Genomic DNA, 21,138 nt, shown 5'->3' with positions numbered 1-21,138 from the left:
ATCTCATAGGTTTTTGCTATATTGCAAATAAACAACGCTACATGTTCACGTGGAATACGTAAATAACCATCCTGGACAATGGCTCTTATTTTATTTTTGTACAAATAATACAAAGCAAAGGACATAGTATAATTTTGATATTAACAGTTTGACACAAGGACACAGCAAAAATGATGTAGTATACTCATACTTGAACCAATAACAATAAAAATGCTGTAGTATACTCAGGTATACTTTAACAAATCAATGCATAAAATATTCAAAAGGACACTCAGTAAAACATTTAAATCTAATCCTACACAATGTATAATTAGATCCATCCCTTGACAAAGGGCCATAAATCCTATAAGCACCAAGCAGGTCTAGCTAGCACTTACATAAACATATATACACACACAGTAAGTGCTAACTAGACCGGTGTGTGCTAGCCAGACAGAACTGTCATGTAGTAATCTGTCACATTACCTAATTTCAGTGCACAGGCTACATCAGTAATGTTATTTTTCATCCTTTAATAAAGACCCATGTCCTGATTATAGACTACTGAGCCCCAGTGAGACACAACTATTCATTCACTTATACTGGTCCTTCATTGTTTTATTATAAATGGCTAACAAAAGCAAAACAGGAATTAATGTTTTATCTATTCTGATTGTTCCTTTTCAGCCTTTATGAATTATGGGCTTAAATTCTAAATCTCTGAAGTAACAAAGTGGAAAGTGATTCCTAGAAAACTAGATATTAATGTGCAGACAATAAAACAAAAGCACAATCTCAAGGACATCTGTTTTTATTCTTTGCAGAGCTTTCAGGGCCAGTTCCTAAACCCTGCAATTAAAAGAGCCCTCTCACAGCTGTTTGCCTTTACCCTCAGAGATGACATGTTCAGGTGCAGCTTTAGCAAACCACTCGGTCCATGACCCGTCATAAAGGCACACATCTGCATTCCCACACAGATATGCAGCCAAGGCGATGTGGCAAGCAGTTACACCCGAGCCACAGGAGACCCAGAAGGGCTTCTGAAGGTCGACCCCCGCCTGCTTGAACAGCTCTGTCAGATCCTCGACAGGCCGTTCCAGTCCAGACGAGTCCATAAAGGAGGGAAATGGCATGTTGATGGCGCCGGGCACATGGCCAGGTTCTGTGTCTGAGGAAGAGAATCAGTCTTTTCTTTTTAGGAAACACAAAAATATTTTGCACTTTTATTCATGAATTATTCTCAGATGTGCACACATATGATCAGTAAGTAAGATTCTGTACTAATGCAGTTCTTCTTGCAGTTAGCAAGTCTGTGTTGCACTGTCCCCTAAGAGTCCTGGAGTTCCTGTACACTGCACAATTTTGAGTTTTCCTTGTGTCCAACACCCTTAATTTCAATTTAAGACCATCAGCCTTAAATCACCTTTTTGGGGTTAAATGAATTGAATTAGGACAGTCCATGCACAAAAACGTCAACGTGTGTAATCCAAGGATACTCCAGGACAATGATCCCACATGGAAACACAAATAAAAGTTCACACATCTAAGTTTCATGAATCAGCTTCACTGGATGCAAAATCTAACCCGGCTATAATTTTTCCTTAAATGAAAGCGCCTAATCAATTTTAAAGAAACGTAGAAGCTACATAATTCAAGTTATTAGACATGTAACTATCCACTTCCGTAACTAATTTGTTACCTTCCCGTGGTTCGGGTTCAATACCACGAAATCGCCCCTCAACTCTGGCGTCGACGAGCTGAAACCTTTTGCTTGTTATGTTTTCCAGAACGTCTTCATAGGTTTTCACACAAGAGGCGTTTATGGAAGTTTTGAAGATGCTACACTCTGGTTTGAAATACTGATCTGTGACTGGATGACTTTCCCGTAGCCAATTTTTAAGTCCACCGTTTAGTACTGACACTGAATTATGGCCAAAAAACCTAAACATCCACCACACTCGAGGCGCGGAGAATGAGCCAAAGTCGGTGCCATCGTAAATAACGACGTGAGTGTTATTCGCAATTCCTAAATTTCCGACATAGTCCGCAAACTCGCTCTCTTTTGGCATCATGTGTTCATACGGTGAGGTTTTATCGCAACACTTGTCGATGTCGAAAAATGAGGCTCCAGGAATATGGCATCGTTTAAACTCTTCCGTTGCATTGCGCTGTACTTTAGGCAGGTACCAAGACGCGTCCAGAATCCGTAAACTCGTCCCTACTCTGTTATTTTTCACTGCGTCGGCTAACCACTTCGCGTTAACGAGAGCTCGAATTTGACCTGCCATGACGTTTGGTTTATCGGAGTAATGAGCATAGCTGTCAGTAGTCGTCCTGCGCCCCCCATGTTTGGACTCTAGTAGTGCCATGTATTTTCTTCCCAAGACCTACGGTAAGGTGCTCCCTATTGAACTGGTTTCTCAGTTATATGCTGGAAAAAAAAATATTGATCACTTTCATAAATATTGTTTCCTACTTTTTAGTGGTAAAAATGACTTATTGCTCCTTTAATTATGTGATGTTAAGAATACAAGATCTCAGGTATAGGTCTATATTGAATGCTCACACAAAGTAGCATTTAGGAAACAGTCCTAATAATTATATCAAAAAGAAAACAACTGTGCAGTGATCTGATAGGTAATTTGCTTTTTTTAAAAGATCGCACTCAACATGATAGAATTGGTTTAGATGGGTAGTATCGCGATCCTCTCCACGGAAACTGGGAGACATGTAATATGTCCCTGGTAGTCCTTCCTGGAATCGCAAGAAGTATTCCCGCACAAACTGCATAGAGTCAGCCAAGTATATGTCCTGACCAAACATATTGATGTACACAGGCTCTGAATCTGACCCCAGTCCCATTGTTGAGGAAACTGAGTCAGTTGTGATTGGTATCAGAGCATATGCATACTTGCATTTGTTGTTGAAGTAATCAACTGTGCTGTGGGGAAAAAAAGTGTTTTGGATCTGAAAGCGATTGCAGTACCAATGGCTTTTGATGGCTAATGTGGAGTGGCTTTAGGGGTGTTCCCAAGGAGGAGTGGTCAATATGATCTTGGTGTGGATCTCTTTGAGAGTCTCTTCACTTGCTGGAGGACCATTGGCAGAAGTTACATATCCAGGATAGGTTGGACAGAACTGAGAAGGCACTGCAAGAGGCAATTCATCAGGCTTTGAAACAAGTGGAATCAACTTAGCATGGGAATAGTTGATTTCAAACCCTTCAAATATGAGAGCCACTCCTCGAGCACCCATTCCTTTTTGCAGAAGTTGAGCCACCTTCCAAGTGGCCAAGATTAGGGCTGTGTAGTCATTCCTGTCTAGACGAAAAATGTCACTTGATAGTGGCTTCCGAGGCACCACAACCGTAAGGCCAGGACTATTTGGGAATGGGGTCAGAAAAGCTACATGTTCATTGTCTTCCCACACACGCCACTGTTTCTCCTCCCCTCTCAATATTTTTGTCCAAATAATACAAAGAAAAGGAAACAGTATAATGTTTTGATATTAACAGTTTGACATTAAAGATAGCAGTGCATGCCACAAGGACACAGCAAAAATGCTGTAGTATACTCAGGTATTCTTTAACCAATAACAGTAAAAATGCTGTATGTAACCCACCTAACTTTCTAAATTTCTACATGCTAAATTTCTCATGCAAGGGAAGGGTTAAATTTAGTGAAAGTTTTCCACAAAGGCGACTTTTCTGTTTCACATGTGACCTTCAAACCCAGAAATGTAAAATTGGTGGGGAGAAGTGTGAAAAGATCTACGTATAATGGCTGCGCATGTAAATTTACCCAAGTGAGTTTGTTCAGTGTAGCTTATGTGTTGGCCAACATGCTCATGGAGCCATGTTTTTTATATGGAAATCCTTGTCATGCTATTACCTTGCTGAGAATGTTAATGCTAATTGTGCTGATGGTTGTTCTTTTTTGTGCTTTAAGGGTGAGATGTAACAATTCTTTCTGCACTATGCAGACTAGGTGTTTTTGGACAGATTTAGTTTGGGAGACTCAAATTCAGATTCAGTTCCAGTGTGAGAGAGTGATATGGCAAGCCAGTGAAGCCGTGAACTCGTTGGTCCTGCACCATCTAGCTTCAGGGACGACGGGAGCCTTAAAGAGACAGGGATCAACGATCACAAGTTTATTTGCTGGATACACACACACGTAACGGAGACTGCAGTTAAAAGGAACTGAACTAAATACGTATGTAGAAGAAGAACTACCTGAGTAGCAACTTTTATTTATTTTATTTCTGTTCTCACTGACCACAGACCATCCTGATGAACATGATGGTTCAGAGTCTGACCCAGAAAGTGATGATTCAGGCAATAGCCTGACACCACTTTGCTCCTGCACAAAACCACAAAGAACGTAGAATGGCCCCCTTCAGTTCAAGCAGTTATTGATAAAGCTGCCCTAAATGACCAAAACAGAACAAAGCCTCCAGAAATACTGCTCCTTCTGTCTCAACCCATGTCCTCTTGCCAGCCTTGGTTCAAGGATGGGACATCCCGGCCAAGCACTGGAAGAAATAATATGGACATCACTGGAAGAACCAATACGGGCAACCGGTGATATATGGTCATCTTTTAAAAAAAAATAGAAGTAGTTCAGGATGAACCTAATGGTACCAAGAACTGGTTGGTGTAAGTATTGAATATAAATTTGCATACATTGAATAATCTATGGTGTGGAGAACAATAGCGGAACCTGGCCAAGTTTTTATGAAAAACTAAAAATGGTTATGAAGAAAATGTATTAAAGGTGTGCCCACCTGAGACTGTTAGACATTCCCCAGACAATGCCTCATTTGTAACATTGAGCTCAGAATAAAGACAGGACCAGCTATTCTCTTCAATTAATTCCAGAGTCTGCATCTTTATTTCTATTTAGTGTGTATTGAATAAACAGTCTTGAATTTAGGAAGATCTAGGAAAAACTTGATCCTTAAGAATCAACAATTTGATCCTTATCAAATTATAAGTGCTACAGAGGGCTAATTTAGTGAAGATCTTGGCTTCTCGTAATTGTTCTAGAGTGACAGGAATAAGACGTAGTGGGTATGCCTATTTCTTGGATATTTGATTGAGATTTCAGTAATCAATACAGGAGTGAAGACCTCCATCTTTCTTCTTCACAAAGAAGAAGCTCGACGCCTTGGCTCAGTCCTTCATCTATATATTCTTCCATGTTCCTCTCTTCTTCTTGGGAGAGAGGATAAATACAAGCCTTAGGGAATATGGCTACCTACAGGAGCTCAATGAAACAGTCATAAGGACAATGGGGAAGTAACAGGGTAGCTTTCCTCTTACTAAAGACCATAAATCTTGTTATTCCAGATGGAGAAAAAAGGCTTGGTCATCAGCAGTGGTGGAACATAACTGAACAACAGGTAATGTCAAATAATTCCTCTGAAATGACCACTGAGTAATTTCCTTTCAGGGGCCATGATATGCCTGGGTTATGTTGTTTTAACCAAGGTAGACCTAAAATTACTGGAAATGATGAGGCTTTTATGACAAGAAGTGAAATGAGTTCTGAATGGAGTGCACTTGTGATGAGTTTTATGGGTGTATATGCGGAGTGATATGGAACCAGCTCCTACTGGTGATCCATCCAGAGCAGCCAGGCGAAGAGTCTTGTTTAATGGTTCTATTGGAATATCCAATTCCCATACAAGATGGGGATGTATGAAGTTACCCTCGGCTCCTGAATCAACTAAGGCTGTAAACATAGAGGATGGTGTATGAGGCCCAACATAGACAGTTAACAAAAACAACTTAGCCATCATCTTTCTTGGGGGCAAAGACAGTAAAGACAGAGACCCTCCTGGAATCGGCACCACCTCTCCTCTTCGGTTAAGTGTGAAGAATCACATTGCATAGGTTCCACTGTATGCTCTCGTCTAAGCTCTGGTGTATAACTGGGAGAGGGACAGGTGGGGCAAGAACTACTAGCTCTGCGCGGTTTTTGTTCTTGAATAAAGTGATCCAGACAGATAGATAGAGCTTTAAGCTGATTCAAATCTAACTTATCTCGGCAGGCTAGTTCATGCAAGACGTCTGAAATGAGACCGTTCTGCAAAGTGTTGATCAACGCTACCTCATTCCATCCACTAGCTGCATTGACAGTACAGAACTCTTGTCATAGTCGGCCACAGAGCGATTGCCTTTGCGCAACCTGGTTAGTATCTCCTCGCAGGCTCTTCCCTCATGTGGGTGACCAGACACTGCCTTGAATTGAGCGATAAAATCGTCATAAGACGATGTTTGTACGTTATCCCAGATGGCAGTCGCCCAATCTAGAGCTTTGTCAGATAGATGAGAAGTAATTAATTAAATCTTAGCTTGATTGGAACAGGGTGGAAGGCTATTGAAGTATAATGAACATTGTAACAGGTAACCATGACACTTTACTGGGGAGCCATCATATTTTTGTGGTTTACTCATGGGGAAGGTCGGTTGAATACTGATTGCAGTGGTACTAGGTGCCATCGTGGGAATGAACTGAGAAGGAGTAGTTATCATTTGCAGCTGGGAGGTGAGTTCTCTGAGACATTGTCGTAGTTCCTACATTTGTGTTTGTTGGTCCACTTGTCGTTTGGCGACTGTATCCACTGACCTTGTGAAACCCTCAAGCACCTGTTGGTGTTGGTTGATTAGCTGACCCTGGTTGGTCAAAGCTTCCTTCAAGGAATCCAAATCCGCCGTCTGCATTGGAGGTGAAGTATTCTGTAATGGGCCAGGCAAAAATCAGATGCTTGTGGGCTTTTATTCTAGCTCCATGTGGAGGAAAAGGGTCAAAACAAAATGGGCAAGGTTGGGAGTATCTCAAATAGTGGGAAAACAGTCCATATCAAAACGTGAAAGACAATCCAAAAATGTAGGCAGAAGAATCCAAAAGGGACAGGTAAAAATCAGAAATGAGAAACAGTAAATCCAAGGTACAATACACAGTAATAGAATCAGCTAAATTATACTCCGACAACACAGGAGGCAATACTTTGCAATGTGATGAACTTTCAGACAAGCTTATATACATGTTTATAAATGACACACAGGTGAAGTCGATATTCGGGTGATGATGATCTGACATGACATTCTTGATTATTTGAGTCCTGGTTTGGGTGACAAACAGCCTGCTGTGTATTGTAGTGTGCTAAGGAATCGGGCAATATGACAGACAGCAATCAAACATCAGCCGCAGACTAAAGCTTCTGTTTTAAGTGCAGTGATGATGGCCATATAGCAAGACAGTGTGAGAATTCTCAAAAGAATGCTTTGGTGGACAAGAAATACAGAGAACCAAGAGTCAGACAAGAGGAATGGAAAATGAGACATGGCCAGCATTTAAGTTGGACCGGGTGTCAGTAGAGGGACATATTGAGACCCAGATGTCAAATAAGAGTCCCACCCCATCCCAAGAACCACTGAGAGCTGGATGTAATGCACACACAGAGACAAAATCTACTAGAGATGTCGCCATTAGTGGGCTCATTGGATCAAGGTGCATGGCCTCCATTATTATTAAGGGAACTCCGTGTGAATGCCTCCTTGATTCAGGCTCCCAGGTGACCACAATTTGCCAGTCTTTTCATGGCACTCACCTAAAATCACCGCCATTCCTACTGTTGAATAATCTACCCCAGATACAAGGTGCAGAAGGTCAGGTCGTGCCATACCTTGGTTACGTTGAACTTTCTATCTACTTCCATGAGTCTGTTACTGGCAGAGCTGAAGAAATAGCCACTCTAGCTCTAATTGTGCCAAATTGTAAGGCAAACTTGGAAACCCCAGCACTCATAGGAACAACTTGATGTTCTCTAAAGAGCCTGTGTAAGTAGTCAAAATATAAAGCATCAATTTGTGTCCGAAATTGAAGTTAAAATTGACCCTGGCAAGATCACTAAGACCAAACAATCTTAAAGAGCTGAAGTATTTCCTAGGATTCACGGGGTATTATAGGAGGATTGTGAAGGACTGTTTGAAGATCTCCAAACCTTCCCCCAATGAATTCCCCAAACCCAAAAACCCTAAAGTACAGGTTTTTTTTCATTTGAAAGCAACCTTTTAAATGAGAGGTGGACTGTTGAATGTGAGAGTGCATTTCAAACTATGATTGAAAAGCTGACTTCTTGTCGTGAATGACCACCCTCCTGGCATCCCTGTTTCCATGGTTTCCCTGTCGTGACTGTTTTCCTTTATTTCCTTGTGCCAGTCCTTGGTTTTGTTTTTTCTGCCCGTCGTCTGTTCCTTCATTCCAGTCATTTTGGTTCTCCCTGTTCCTATGTTCACCTGAGTCTATTTAGTGCCTAATTGTGCTGGTTATTTAAGCCCTGTGTTTGGTTTCCTATGTTGTCGGTTTTTGTGGTATGTTTAGTTTGTTTGGTTGTGTTCAGTAGCTCTTGCTATCTCTGTCATCACCCTTACTCTTTCTTTTGCCTAGTTCATTTATTTCTTTTCCTCAGTGTTTTCCCCATATCGCTGTTTATTAGCCTTCCGTGTTTTTGCTACCCTCACTCATTAAACCGCCTTCTGCATTTGTGTTCTGCCTCTTGCCTGGTTCCTACTAGAAACGTTATACTTCTGCTTCTGTTTTAGGCTTTGCCAATTCAGAGCAGACAAACATCCTCCATACAGATACCAGTTTGAGGTAATAAAATGATATCGTAAGCAGAAAGGTTTGGATGGTCCAGCATAAACTGGTTTCATACAGGAAGCTGTGGGCTTCATCATAAATCCTCAGGAGGCCTCTTTGACAGGTCTCGAGGGGCCTCAGTCGAGGGGAGAGCCTGGGTTCAAGGACAAGATATCCCACCCTAGCAACAGAAGAAATAATATGAACATCCCCGGAAGAAGTAATTCAGGTTGAACATAATGGTACCAAGAACCGGTTGGTGTAATATTGAATATCAATTTGCATACATTGAATAATATTTGGTTTGGAGACAAAAGTGGAACCTGGAGAAGTATTATGAAAAAATAAAAGTGGTTATGTAAGGGTCCTTGAAGAAAATGTATAAAGGTGTGCCCATCTGAGACTGTTAGACATTCTCTGGACAATGCCACATTTGTAACATTGAGCTTAGAATAAAGACAGGACCAGCAATTCTCTTCAATTAATAAAAGAGTCTGCATCTTTATTTCTATTTAGTGTGTATTGAGTAAACAGTTGTGAACTTAGGAAGACTTAGGAACAACATCATTCTTGAGTATCACCTATGCAAGATGATCAACTGGATAGTCTGGTTCAACAGTCAGTCAGTGATGCAACCAGTGTCAGACCCCCATCAATGCAGTTAGTCAAGACATACAAGACAAGGCAGAACCTATGGATATTGATGAGCTTAGCCACAAAGTGGAAAATGAACGTGAACCTATAGCCTATCAGTTATTAGGAGAAGGTTTGGAACCTTGGAGGTCCACACGATTGAGAATGGCACCAGACAGACAGGCTTACCAATCCTTAGGAAATCCTTTGATCCTGGTTATGCAGTCTACACGTGGTGGCCTTGGCAAGGCATTCTTCCACGCGCTTGACTATGAGCTGCGGCCAAATATGTCCTCTGAGACAATTTAAAATGAGATTCTTACATGTGAGGATGCGTGCTGACTTAGGAGGGGAGGATGTAACCCACCCAAATTTCTCACGTGAGGGAAGGGTTAAATTTAGTGATTCATGCCCCCACTGTTCAGTGAGCGAATGTTTTCCACCACGTTGTCATTTTTTCTAGTTTTCTTTTCAGAGTGTACTAAAGAGTTGTTTTATAGCATAAAAGGGTCAGAAGAGTGCTTAGAGCTCTTATCCCAAAGTTATCATGTTATCACCTTGTTTAAGTGGTATAAAGCCACTGCCGTGTTTAGCCTCGGTAAGTTTCCTTGTTGGAATTCTACAAATTTGACTAGCCTGTGACGCAGTTGATTTATTTGGATGTGGTTACGATAGAGAAATACAGATAATAAGCCAATTACCTATAGTATATTGGGGTATTTTTGTCGGTAATAAATAAACACACACACACCGACTGCTTTTGAGTTTATTACTTTTATTCTTGTGCTAAGCAAGTGTGAAAAGATCTACGTATAATGGCTGTGTATGTAAATTTACCGAAGTGAGTTTGTTCTGCACTATGCAGACTATGTGTTTTTGGACAGATTTCGTTTGGGAGATTCGAATTCGGATTCGGGCCCAGTGTGAGAGAGCGATATGGCGTGCCAGTGAAGCCGTGAACTCGTTGGTCCTGCACCGTCGAGCTTCAGGGATTGCGGGAGCCTTAAAGAGACAGGGATTGACGATCGCGCGAGTTTAGTCGCTGGATACTATAGAAAGCCAAAGGGATCAAAATTCCACTCAAACGAAAAGTGGCGTTTTGGATGCTTTTACACCGCAAAAAACGGTGTTATTTTTCACTATGCCGTAAAATAAGACACAAAAAATACTAAAACGCTGCATTTTACTGCGTTTATATATGCTATAAAAGGCACCGATTTAAGTGCTACAAAACGCCGTTTTTTAGTATGATGATGAGCTCCGCCAATTTCTTCACCCAGTCACTCACGAACAAGGTCAGACCAGACCAGTTCACTACAGATCTTAATCAGCTGATGGACTAGTGCTCAAGTTTGTTTATTTTTGGGATTTACATGTATTCTCAAGAATTTATTTATTCATACACTTATTAGCTAGCTAGGTTAGTTAGCTGGCTAGAAGTTTAGTAGACCTAGCAGTAGTGACCATAGTTAGATACATCAGACATCGTACTTTAAATGGGCACTTGGCCATATTTTACAGTGCAAAAGCTTCCAAAACGCCGCTTTTTTTGCACGTATGTAAGGGAGACTAGTTAAAAGGGACTGAACTTAAAAGGTGCACAGAAGAAAGACTATGAGGCTCGCAACTTTTATTTATTTTATTCAGTTTTTTGGCCTGAATTGTACTTCTACAGTTGCTGTTATTGTAATACATTTATGAAATCCAGATTTGCCTCTTCATTGTTTAAACCCTCCTACTGAACTTCAGAAAGGCTCGTTGAGGTTTACTCAACTTGGTTGATTAACTTCCATTAGCACTACAATATGGTTACATGTAGTATACTCAGGTATACTTTAACAAATCAATGCATAAAATATTCAAAAGGACACTCAGTAAAACATTTAAATCTAATCCTACACAATGTATAATTAGATCCATCCCTTGACAAAGGGCCATAAATCCTATAAGCACCAAGCAGGTCTAGCTAGCACTTACATAAACATATACACACACACACAGTAAGTGCTAGCTAGACCAGTGTGTGCTAGCCAGACAGAACTGTCATGTAGTAATCTGTCACATTACCTAATTTCAGTGCACAGGCTACATCAGTAATGTTATTTTTCATCCTTTAATAAAGACCCATGTCCTGATTATAGACTACTGAGCCCCAGTGAGACACAACTATTCATTCACTTATACTGGTCCTTCATAGTTTTATTATAAATGGCTAACAAAAACAAAATAGGAATTAATGTTTTATCTATTTTGATTGTTCCTTTTCAGCCTTTATGAATTATGGGCTTAAATTCTAAATCTCTGAAGTAACAAAGTGGAAAGTGATTCCTAGAAAACTAGATATTAGTGTGCAGACAATAAAACAAAAGCACAATCTCAAGGACATCTGTTTTTACTGTTTGCAGAACTTTCAGGGCCAGTTCCTAAACCCTGCAATTAAATGAGCCCTCTCACAGCTGTTTGCCTTTACCCTCAGAGATGACATGTTCAGGTGCAGCTTTAGCAAACCACTCGGTCCATGACCCGTCATAAAGGCACACATCTGCATTCCCACACAGATATGCAGCCAAGGCGATGTGGCAAGCAGTTACACCCGAGCTACAGGAGACCCAGAAGGGCTTCTGAAGGTCGACCCCCGCCTGCTTGAACAGCTCTGTCAGATCCTCGACAGGCCGTTCCAGTCCAGACGAGTCCATAAAGGAGGGAAATGGCATGTTGATGGTGCCGGGCACATGGCCAGGTTCTGTGTCTGAGGAAGAGAATCAGTCTTTTTTTTTTTTTTTTTTCCTTAAAAAAATTAATTTTAAATGTTCTGAGAATAATTTATGAATAAAAGCAACAGATGTGCAAACAAATGACCAGTAAGTAAGATTCATTACGAACGCTCTTACAGTGAGCAAGTCTGTGTTGGTCAAAATTGTGAAACTGCATGATAGGTTGCACTGTGGACACAAGTGCAGAGTCCCACAAGAAGGGTCCTGCAGTTCCAGTACACTGCACAATTTTGAGTTTTCCTTGTGCCCAACACCCTTGACTCAATCTATAAGACCATCAGCCTTAAATCACCTTTGTGGGGTCAAATAAATTGAATTAAGACAGTCCATGCACAAAAACGTCAACGTGTGTAATCCAAGGGTACTTCACGACAATGATCCCACATGGAAACACAAATGAAAGTTCACACATCTAAGTTTCATGAATCAGCTTCACTGAATGCAAAATGTAACCTGGCTATATATTTTTTTCTTAAATGAAAGATCCTAATCAATTTTAAGAAACGTAAAAACTACATAATTCAGGTTATTAGACATGTAACTATCCATTTTCGTAAATAATGTTACCTTCCCGTGGTTCGGGTTCAATACCACGAAATTGTCCCTCAACTCTGGCGTCGACGAGCTGAAACTTTTTGCTTGTTATGTTTTCCAGAACGTCTTCATAGGTTTTCACACAAGAGGCGTTTATGGAAGTTTTGAAGCTGGTACACTCTGGTTTGAAATACTGATCTGTGACTGGATGACTTTCCCGTAGCCAATTTTTAAGTCCACCGTTTAGTACTGACACTGAATTATGGCCAAAAAACCTAAACATCCACCACACCCGAGGCGCGGAGAATGAGCCAAAGTCGGTGCCATCGTAAACAACGACGTGAGTGTTATTCGCAATTCCTAAATTTCCGACATAGTCCGCAAACTCGCTCTCTGTTGGCAGCATGTGTTCATACGGCGAGGTTGTGTCGCAACATTTATCGATGTCGAAAAATGAGGCTCCAGGAATATGGCATCGTTTAAACTCTTCCGTTGCATTGCGCTGTAGTTTAGGCAGGTACCAAGACGCGTCCAGAATCCGTAAACTCGGCCCTACTCTGTTATTATTTATTGCATCGGCTAACCACTTCGCGTTCACAAGAGCCCCAACTTGACCTGCCATAACGGTTGGTTTATCGGAGTAATGAGTTTAGCTGTCAGTAGGCGGCCTGCGCCCCCAATGGTTGGACTACAGTAGTGCTATGCATTTTCTTACCAAGACCTATGGTAAGGTGTACGCCTGGTCCTTACGTTCCCTATTGAACTGATTTGTCAGTTATATGCTAAATGCTGATAGTGTATAAAGATCAATAGACATAGGACGGAACACTGTGCAGATTTGGGTCTCATGAATACCAGTGAAAAGGAAAAACCTTTCTCACCAAGATCTGTTAGCTTGTGAATGATTTTGTCACAAGATTGAAGATGCCTATCGAGTGTTTTTTCCTCGTTATTAGAATATGAAACACTTCACCTCAGTTTTATTGTTATAAAAACTGTATATAAATACAGTTATACTTGTATTTCAGTAATTGATAAAGAGTGATCTGACTGGAGCCTATGTTTGTGTTCTGAATACGTTTTTGTTTTTAAACAATGTAAAGGTAAAACAGTGTTTCATCCCCCTTTTTCCCACGCTCACTGTGTCACTACATATTTATGAAAAGTATGATCAAACATGAGCCTAACCCTAACCTCTAACCCTAACCTTAACCCTAACCCTAACCCTAACCCCTAACCCCTAACCTAACCCCTAATCCTAACCTCTAACCCTAACCCTAACCCCTAACCCCTAACCCTAACTCCCACAGTGCCATGTGCCTGTCTACAGATGTATTTAGTTTAATTTAATGTTTGGTGTTTGCTCAGTTAAGTTTTGTGTGTTTGATTTATTTAGATAGTTGTCTCTCTCTCTAGTTCATTAGTGTTAGGTGTGTTTTATTGCCATATGATGTTTTTTCTGTTTAACACTAACCCACTGGAATTGAAGATGGCATTCCCTGGGTCTTCTTTTGTGCTGATGCTACAAGCTAAAGAAACATTAGTGTTCTGTTGTAGGGAACACTTAGATAAATTGCTCCCTTTTACATTGATTGCTTTTAAAGGCCTAATTGCATCCAACCCACTGCCTGGTGCCTGGTGTTTGATGTGAGTTAGATTACAGCTGTATCCCTAATTTATTTTTACCATGTCATAATCTATTTAAATTCTTTGTTGAATTCAAAGAGCTGCAAAAGAAAGAGAGAATGAGACAGAGGGCGCACAGATGGATAACATATAACATGCTATATGGTTAAAATATATAGTGTTTATTGATATTTTCACATAACACAGAATAAAACCACATCAAAGAAAATTGCCAAGAAACATCTTGAGAAATAAGATATGTGAATGCATCTGTAAACCAGCTCCTGTAAACCAGCATCTGTAAACCAGTCTTATTTCAGATTAACTTAAATGAGCAACAAGTCATTGTTCCAAAGACATTATGAAACAGCCATCATACTGATTACACCACTAACCATCACACCTTGGGCTTGAATATTTTGGAAATTTTGTGCTAAATCTATTTTAAACACAACTGCCTCCATGTAGGAATCCTGGTATATGGAGCATAAACTGATAAATTTGAGGACCACAAAGCAATTTGATTCTTCTCATGCAAGTTACACTTTGAAAAAATATAAAAATAGTAATTAATCACTTTCAGAAATATTGTTGGTGGTTAAAAAATACTTATTGCTCCTTTAATTATGAGTTAAGAATACAAGATTCCAGGTATAGGTCTATATTGAATGTTCACACAAAAGCAACATTTAGGAAACAGTGCCAATTATGATTATCAGTTATCATATCAAAAAGAAAACAACTATGCAATGATCTGATAGGTAATTGCTCTTTTACAAATTAGAAAACATATACCAACAATGTTTACATGATTTCCAAGTATTGTATTGAATCATGTTAGTAAATGAAATGTATTGTTCTTTTTGTAAGAAAAAATCGCTTAAATCACTTAATGTTTGAAAGTATAATCCACAAAGCTTTAGATTCTCTGTAATGCTTTTTAGTTATGACTAGATGGAATTAAGTTTTCATGACTCATAACTTCACAGCTAAGTTGGTATCGTTTATTAGTTCATATCTAAGTCTTTGTTTTAAGGCATGTATTTCTTTGCCTTTAATCTGGGGATGATCTGCATGTCCCTAACATCATTGTGCTGTAGAAGCCAACACAGGTATCTTTCTGTGCCCATACCCCACCCACTTGTAAGGAGGGGACTGATTTGCCTCATGTTGATGTACCATCTGTAAGACTCCTCTGGTATAGCATGGTGTTGAAGAGCCTCCTGTACCATCTCGGGGGTGGGGTGTCGCTCCCCCAGGCCCACGGTCTCCCCCAACCCCAAGAGGAGGTCGGCGGCTTTTGCTTTGCTTCTGTCAGAACCTTCAACATAAGCCTGGTAGAATGGTACTCCAAGGTGATCCATTTCCGTCAACCAAACAGCACCACCATACTTTTCAGTCAGGATTCTTTCTCCTTTACGTGTCAGTTTTCTGCCAAACTGTGGCTGCCCCACCTGCACCCACTCCAGGCAGTCAATAGAGGGCATCATTAGGATGGCTTTGTCCAGAGTCACTCTTGGAAGGCCTTTCTCCAACTGTTTCAGTAGATCTTGTGCATGGGAGAGTGTTCCTGCTGCACTCATAATAATCTTGGTGTGTCTCTTTAACATTGCACACGTTAAGTGGGATAAATAGTGTTCTGCTATGTTAATAGCAGCATCTATGTCACCGAGCAGCTCACACTCAACATGGTAGAACTGGTTTAGATGGGTAGTATCAGGATCCTCTCCACGGAAACTGGGAGACATGTAATATGTCCCTGGTAGTCCTTCCTGGAATCGCAAGAAGTATTCCAGCACAAACTGCATAGAGTCAGCCAAGTATATGTCCTGGCCAAACATATTGATGAACACAGGCTCTGAATCTGACCCCAGTCCTATTGGTGAGGAAATTGAGTCAGTTGTGATTGGTGTCAGAGCATATGCATACTTGCATTTGTTGTTAAAGTAGTCAACTGTGCTGTGGAATAAAGTGTTTTGGATCTGAAAGAGATTGCAGTACCACTGGCTTTTGATGGCTAATGTGGAGTGGCTTTGGGGGTGTTCCCAAGAGCGAGGAGGAGTGATCAATATGATCTTGGTGTGGATCTCTTTGAGAGTCTCTTCACTTGCTGGAGGACCATTGGCAGAAGTTACATATCCAGGATAGGTTGGACAGAACTGAAAAGGCACTGCAAGAGGCAATTCGTCAGGCTTTGAAACAAGTGGAATCAACTTAGCATGGGCATAGTTGATTTCAAACCCTTCAAATATGAGAGCCACTCCTCGAGCACCCATTCCTTTTTGCAGAAGTTTAGCCACCTTCCAAGTGGCCAAGATTAGGGCTGTGTAGTCATTCCTGTCTAGACGAAAAATGTCACTTGATAGTGGCTTCCGAGGCACCACAACCGTAAGGCCAGGACTATTTGGGAATGGGGTCAGAAAAGCTACATGTTCATTGTCTTCCCACACACGCCACTGTTTCTCCTCCCCTCTCACGATGCGTGAAAAAAGGTCATCATGACATGGATCTCCATGGAAATCATAACAAGGTGGTGCATTGGGTGTTGAGAGCTGAGCCCTGATTTTTTCCTGTACATGTTCTAAGTAAGTGTCCTCACAACGTGGGCCACTCTTTGAACTGCAGTAACCAGGATCAAATATGTGGAATTCTTCTTCCTTTGCAAGATGTGGCTCCCATTTGGGTTCTAGACCATGAAGAGGCAAAATTTTGACATGAGCAGGCTTGTCTAGCTGGGGCATGAACACAAGGGCACAGCGGTACACACCAAGTTTCTCACAGAGCAAGTTGGCAACTGTTTGTGCACCCAGTAACATTGTTACATAGTCAGGTACAGTTAACTGAAAGATGCTGTTTGGTCCATTTAATGCCTTTCGAGTGATAATCGTGGTTCCTGGGGTCCAGGGTTCAGTATGCAAATGAGCTACCAGTTCATCAGTTTCCCAAATCACATGTGCAAAGCTCATCATGGGTCTGAAGACTTCAGTTCTAACATGACCATTGACCATGGAAGCAACAAACATCACTCCAGCACTTGTTTCAACTACAGCTTCACCCTTATGGTCAATTGCAATGATTCCAGCAAACTTTGCTTCTAGATCATCATAAATCACCTCTTGACAAGCCTGTCTTAAACTGTAGCCTTTGAGGTTGTAGAGACTAGCTACCTTATGAGCAACTGTCTGGCGTAAGAATGCATCACCGTCACCTGAGCATGTCACCGCAAGTTTATCATCAGCATATATTCCTGCCCCCACAATTGCTGTATCACCAACTCTCCCTTTCCACTTGCCTGTTAACCCCCCAGTGGATGTAGCTGCTGCAAGCCTGCCCCAAGGATCCAGAGCAACTGCACCTACAGTCTGGGGATGGCTGTTTTTACTGCCGCTTAGCTTCATAGCCAGCTCCTTGCGTCTGATATCAGTGTGGAAGTACTCTGGCTTCATTGGTTTTTCTTTCTCAGGAAGACCCTCCAGAAACTCCTCGGCTCCGTCTCCTGTGAGTAGTGAGTGTGAACTCTTTTCCATGACACACCGAGCTGCTTTGACAGGGTTCTTCACACTGCGCAAGCAAGCCACCGATCCAGAATTCCTTTCATGTCCATCCACAATGGTAGCTTCCATTTCATGCTGTCCACTTCGGTTGTACACCGAACCCTTACCTGCATTGAATAAGAAGCAGTCTTCTAAAGCAGCTACACTCCTCTGCACTGCATCTAAACTGCTGCCTCCACAGCATAGCACCTGTGCTCCCAGTGTCAGGGCTGTCTGAAGGGCAAATTCAATGATGTCAACCACCTTATGACTCAGCATCATTTCTTCTCCTGCCCCACCATGAATCACTAGGGTGAAATTTGACTTTCCTTCAGGAGCAGAATATAAGGATTGTTTGCACATGACTTTGTTCCATCCTTTCTGATCAACAACACTAGTGAAATCCTCTGTTGTGTTTCCATTTATTTGTTCTTCTCTTTGCAAGAGGCACTCAATAGCACCCATCTGCCCAGCAATTGCATACCTTACTGCAAGAAGCATCACCAGCTTTAGGTTTAGCTCAAGACACTGTGTTAGTTTTACTAATACACAGGCAAAGGTCCCCTTCCCATTCAGTATAAGACGAACTTTGTCTTGCTTGCCCAGATAAGTAACAGCCAGTTGGTCAGTAGCATACACATTGCCCACAGCACACTCTACACCTTCCATCAGATCTGATCCAGTGAGGTAGATGGAGGGGCAGCCGAAAAGATCTAGAAATTTCTTTAGTGGGTTGTCTTGAGACATACTGCTGCGCAAGACAGCTAAATGAGGTCCTACCCCTTGGCCACTTTTTGTGGCTTTGATAAGATTTTTGTGCTCTAAGAATGCCAGGTGGAACTTTTGGAAGATTTGCATGGTGAAATGAAGACTGTTGTCTGGCCTAACACAAGAACCCAATGCTGAAACCAGTTGGCGAGACTGCATTGTGACGGAATAAGTTGGATCACAGCGACCATGTTTGTAATGTCTCATGTGAGTGGGAGTCACCATGATGTGGCTGGCAACTAATTCCCCAAGGGTTTGTGTTAGAGAGAGCTGTAAAGCAAAATTAATCCATGCATCATATAAACCTCTGTGAGCCCTTAGAGTGGTGAAAACATCAGGATAAGATGAAACCTCGAAGGTGATCATAGGGTTGCTCATTTGTGGAAGGATTTCAAGAAGTTGATTCGGCATGCTAATACTCTGTAATGGGAAATTAAGCAGATTTAAGGAAGCGCTATCTGACCTACTTGCTAATGCCTGAGTTCGCATATGCTCTATGTTTTGTGACTCTGAGAGGTTCCATACACTTTCAACTATAAGTCCAGCCACCATGCCATCCACAGCACTGTGTTCAAAGACCATGCCTGCTAGACAGTCTTTGAAAACCACCATGTTCACCACCTGTGGAGAAAAATATGAACAGTTGTTTCATTTTATTATGTGTGTGTATGTGAACTTTATGGATCATTTTCTGGATGTAGTCTATGTTTGAACAACACAGGAGTATTAATTCATAATTATCTTTAACTGAGCAGTTCAGTCCAAGAATAAATCTGCCTTTCCTCCTTGTGCAATTTGGTTTAGCGCTGTATTAGGTACTGTGTTCAGTGATAGGTGAAAGTAATTTATCTTGGACCACATCACATTACTTTTATAGCAAACTATAAAATGCACCAAAGTGGATATACCTTGTCATAGTATCTCCAGCATTGTCCGTTCAGCCCACCCAAGTGGATGGTGTTGAGGGTGTCTGCCAGATCGGCTGGTGCGGGACAGTCTTCCAGTGTCAGTACCAGAATGGCACTCTCCATCAGGTCGAGTGATTTTGCTGCTTCACCACCAGTCTTCAGTATCTCCTCCCTGACCATGTGCCAGATGTGGCGATGAAGGGCAGATAATGCACAGATTGGGTGTGGATCCTGCTCAGCTGGTGCAACTTGCAGGCACATTGCTTGAGCTAACTGGGTGTAGATGTCAAGAAGAGGCAAACAGGAGACAATGCCTCTCAGGCTTTGTAAGATTTGAATGGGGACTATACCTCCTCTGCAAATGACAATGGCATGGAGGCTCTCTGGATACACCTGAGAACAAAAACATGTCCTGGTTAAAAAAATACGGAAACTGAAACTCCTTTGCTGGAAATAGTGAAATATGTTAGCTGTAGAGTAGATTTGTATAGCTACTTCACATTAGTTGTTGGTTATTACTTATTAATTACTACTAGCTAGCCATCATATTAATGTTCTGAGAAGTCACAGAATAAGAAATACTGTAGATGAAATGGTGTAGATGGCAGAACCAAAAGGCTTACCTTTATCTGATCCTGCTCTTTGCCTGGCAGACGACTGGCAGAAAAGACTTCGGACTGCTGTGTGCGTTCTGTTGGTACGTCACCCTCAACAAGCCAAGGCTCACTGTACAGACAGGCTGCAGCCCACAGCAACGCTGCTGCTCGCTCTAGCTGTGTCCACTCCCCCTTGGCCTTGGATGGAGGAAGGACAGAAGGGATGGCCGTGGACGTGGGCAGGGGGTCCCTACAGGAGAGCAGGCGCTGTTTGAACTGCTCAGTCACCCAGTTCTCATGGTGCGAGGCACTGGATGCCAGCTGCTCCTGGGTCTCCTTAAGTGCCTCAGTCTGCTGCGAGAGGGCACTTTTGTAGTGGTCATACTCCTCTGGGCTCAGGATGAGCTGAAGCACCCGGCTTGCTTCCTTCATGGTGACATCCAATACTGGAATGGGGTAAAGAAGTGCCATTCTGAGGAGAAAAGAACCAAAAGGAAAAATATGAGGCCTTTGCCAACAAAGCTTGATTTTTTTTCAGAACAACAAAGAAAAAAGGAACTCTGTCCACAGTTTCATATTGTGTCAATTTCTTTCAGTACAAAAATGCATACTTAAAAACTGAAAAGAGCATTTAAAAGGACCGTCATACCAGATTCCAGAGCAAATAATTATCTTATACACTTATTCATCATGCCTTATGTACTAATACGAGTATTAAGCAATGCGTTAGAAAGCCAACAATTGTGGGCTTTATACTGACTATAACTTTACATTATACTGAACTCATATGGCTTGAATAATCACAGCCAATATGCTTTGTCATCGTAAAATAAGACTCACTGCATCTTCATGGTTAGGTTGTAATTCAATATGTTTATTATTGTCTCCATAGGTTACCATATAGTCCCAACAAAAGGCTGCCTATGGGAATAGGAATTCTCCTTGAATTGGAAAAATGGGATTCCAAAACAATACAATGCCTCCAAGGAAAAACAGCAGGACGATAATCTGTGATCATGACTACACATGTGCTTAAGAGGAGGTTCCAAATTTACAGCACCCCCCCCCCCCCACCCCCAGTTTCTCCAACAATGAGGAAAACATTGAATTTGTGATGCAAGTCATCATGGGAACATGCCTCA

General features: G+C 41.5%; 2 protein-coding genes and 1 long non-coding RNA gene across 3 annotated transcripts; 1 reads left to right on the top strand and 2 right to left on the bottom strand.

The window, feature by feature from the left end:
* Nucleotides 1–50: 50 nt before the first annotated feature.
* Nucleotides 51–2,303, bottom strand: LOC118241234 (3-mercaptopyruvate sulfurtransferase-like). Its single transcript, XM_035525498.1, has 2 exons — nucleotides 1,679–2,303; nucleotides 51–1,147 (listed from the first exon to the last, which is right to left on the bottom strand). The coding sequence occupies exons 1-2, from the start codon at nucleotides 2,265–2,267 to the stop codon at nucleotides 849–851; spliced, it is 888 nt and encodes a 295-aa protein (XP_035381391.1). The 5' UTR covers nucleotides 2,268–2,303; the 3' UTR covers nucleotides 51–848.
* Nucleotides 2,296–11,886, top strand: LOC118241235. The gene is made up of 3 exons (XR_004775911.1): nucleotides 2,296–2,371; nucleotides 5,327–5,379; nucleotides 11,816–11,886. It is a non-coding gene; the product is annotated as an uncharacterized LOC118241235 (long non-coding RNA).
* Nucleotides 10,883–13,225, bottom strand: LOC113583722 (thiosulfate sulfurtransferase-like). The gene is made up of 2 exons (XM_027020193.2): nucleotides 12,599–13,225; nucleotides 10,883–12,006 (listed from the first exon to the last, which is right to left on the bottom strand). The coding sequence occupies exons 1-2, from the start codon at nucleotides 13,185–13,187 to the stop codon at nucleotides 11,708–11,710; spliced, it is 888 nt and encodes a 295-aa protein (XP_026875994.2). The 5' UTR covers nucleotides 13,188–13,225; the 3' UTR covers nucleotides 10,883–11,707.
* Between the last annotated feature and the right edge of the window lie 7,913 nt (nucleotides 13,226–21,138).

The sequence above is a fragment of the Electrophorus electricus genome, chromosome 4 (genome assembly GCF_013358815.1).
Source record: "Electrophorus electricus isolate fEleEle1 chromosome 4, fEleEle1.pri, whole genome shotgun sequence".
Lineage (NCBI taxonomy): Eukaryota > Metazoa > Chordata > Actinopteri > Gymnotiformes > Gymnotidae > Electrophorus > Electrophorus electricus.
Note: the sequence above shows the minus strand (reverse complement) of the source record. Positions and strands in the feature narration are given on the sequence as shown.

Excerpts from the sequence above, each read along its gene's own strand:
- LOC118241234 (XM_035525498.1), bottom strand. The coding sequence starts at position 2,267 with ATGGCAGGTCAAATTCGAGCTCTCGTTAACGCGAAGTGGTTAGCCGAC. Across the intron at positions 1,148-1,678 it reads TGAACCCGAACCACGGGAAG|ACACAGAACCTGGCCATGTG; the intron begins GTAACAAATTAG and ends TCTCTTCCTCAG.
- LOC113583722 (XM_027020193.2), bottom strand. The coding sequence starts at position 13,187 with ATGGCAGGTCAAGTTGGGGCTCTTGTGAACGCGAAGTGGTTAGCCGAT. Across the intron at positions 12,007-12,598 it reads TGAACCCGAACCACGGGAAG|ACACAGAACCTGGCCATGTG; the intron begins GTAACATTATTT and ends TCTCTTCCTCAG.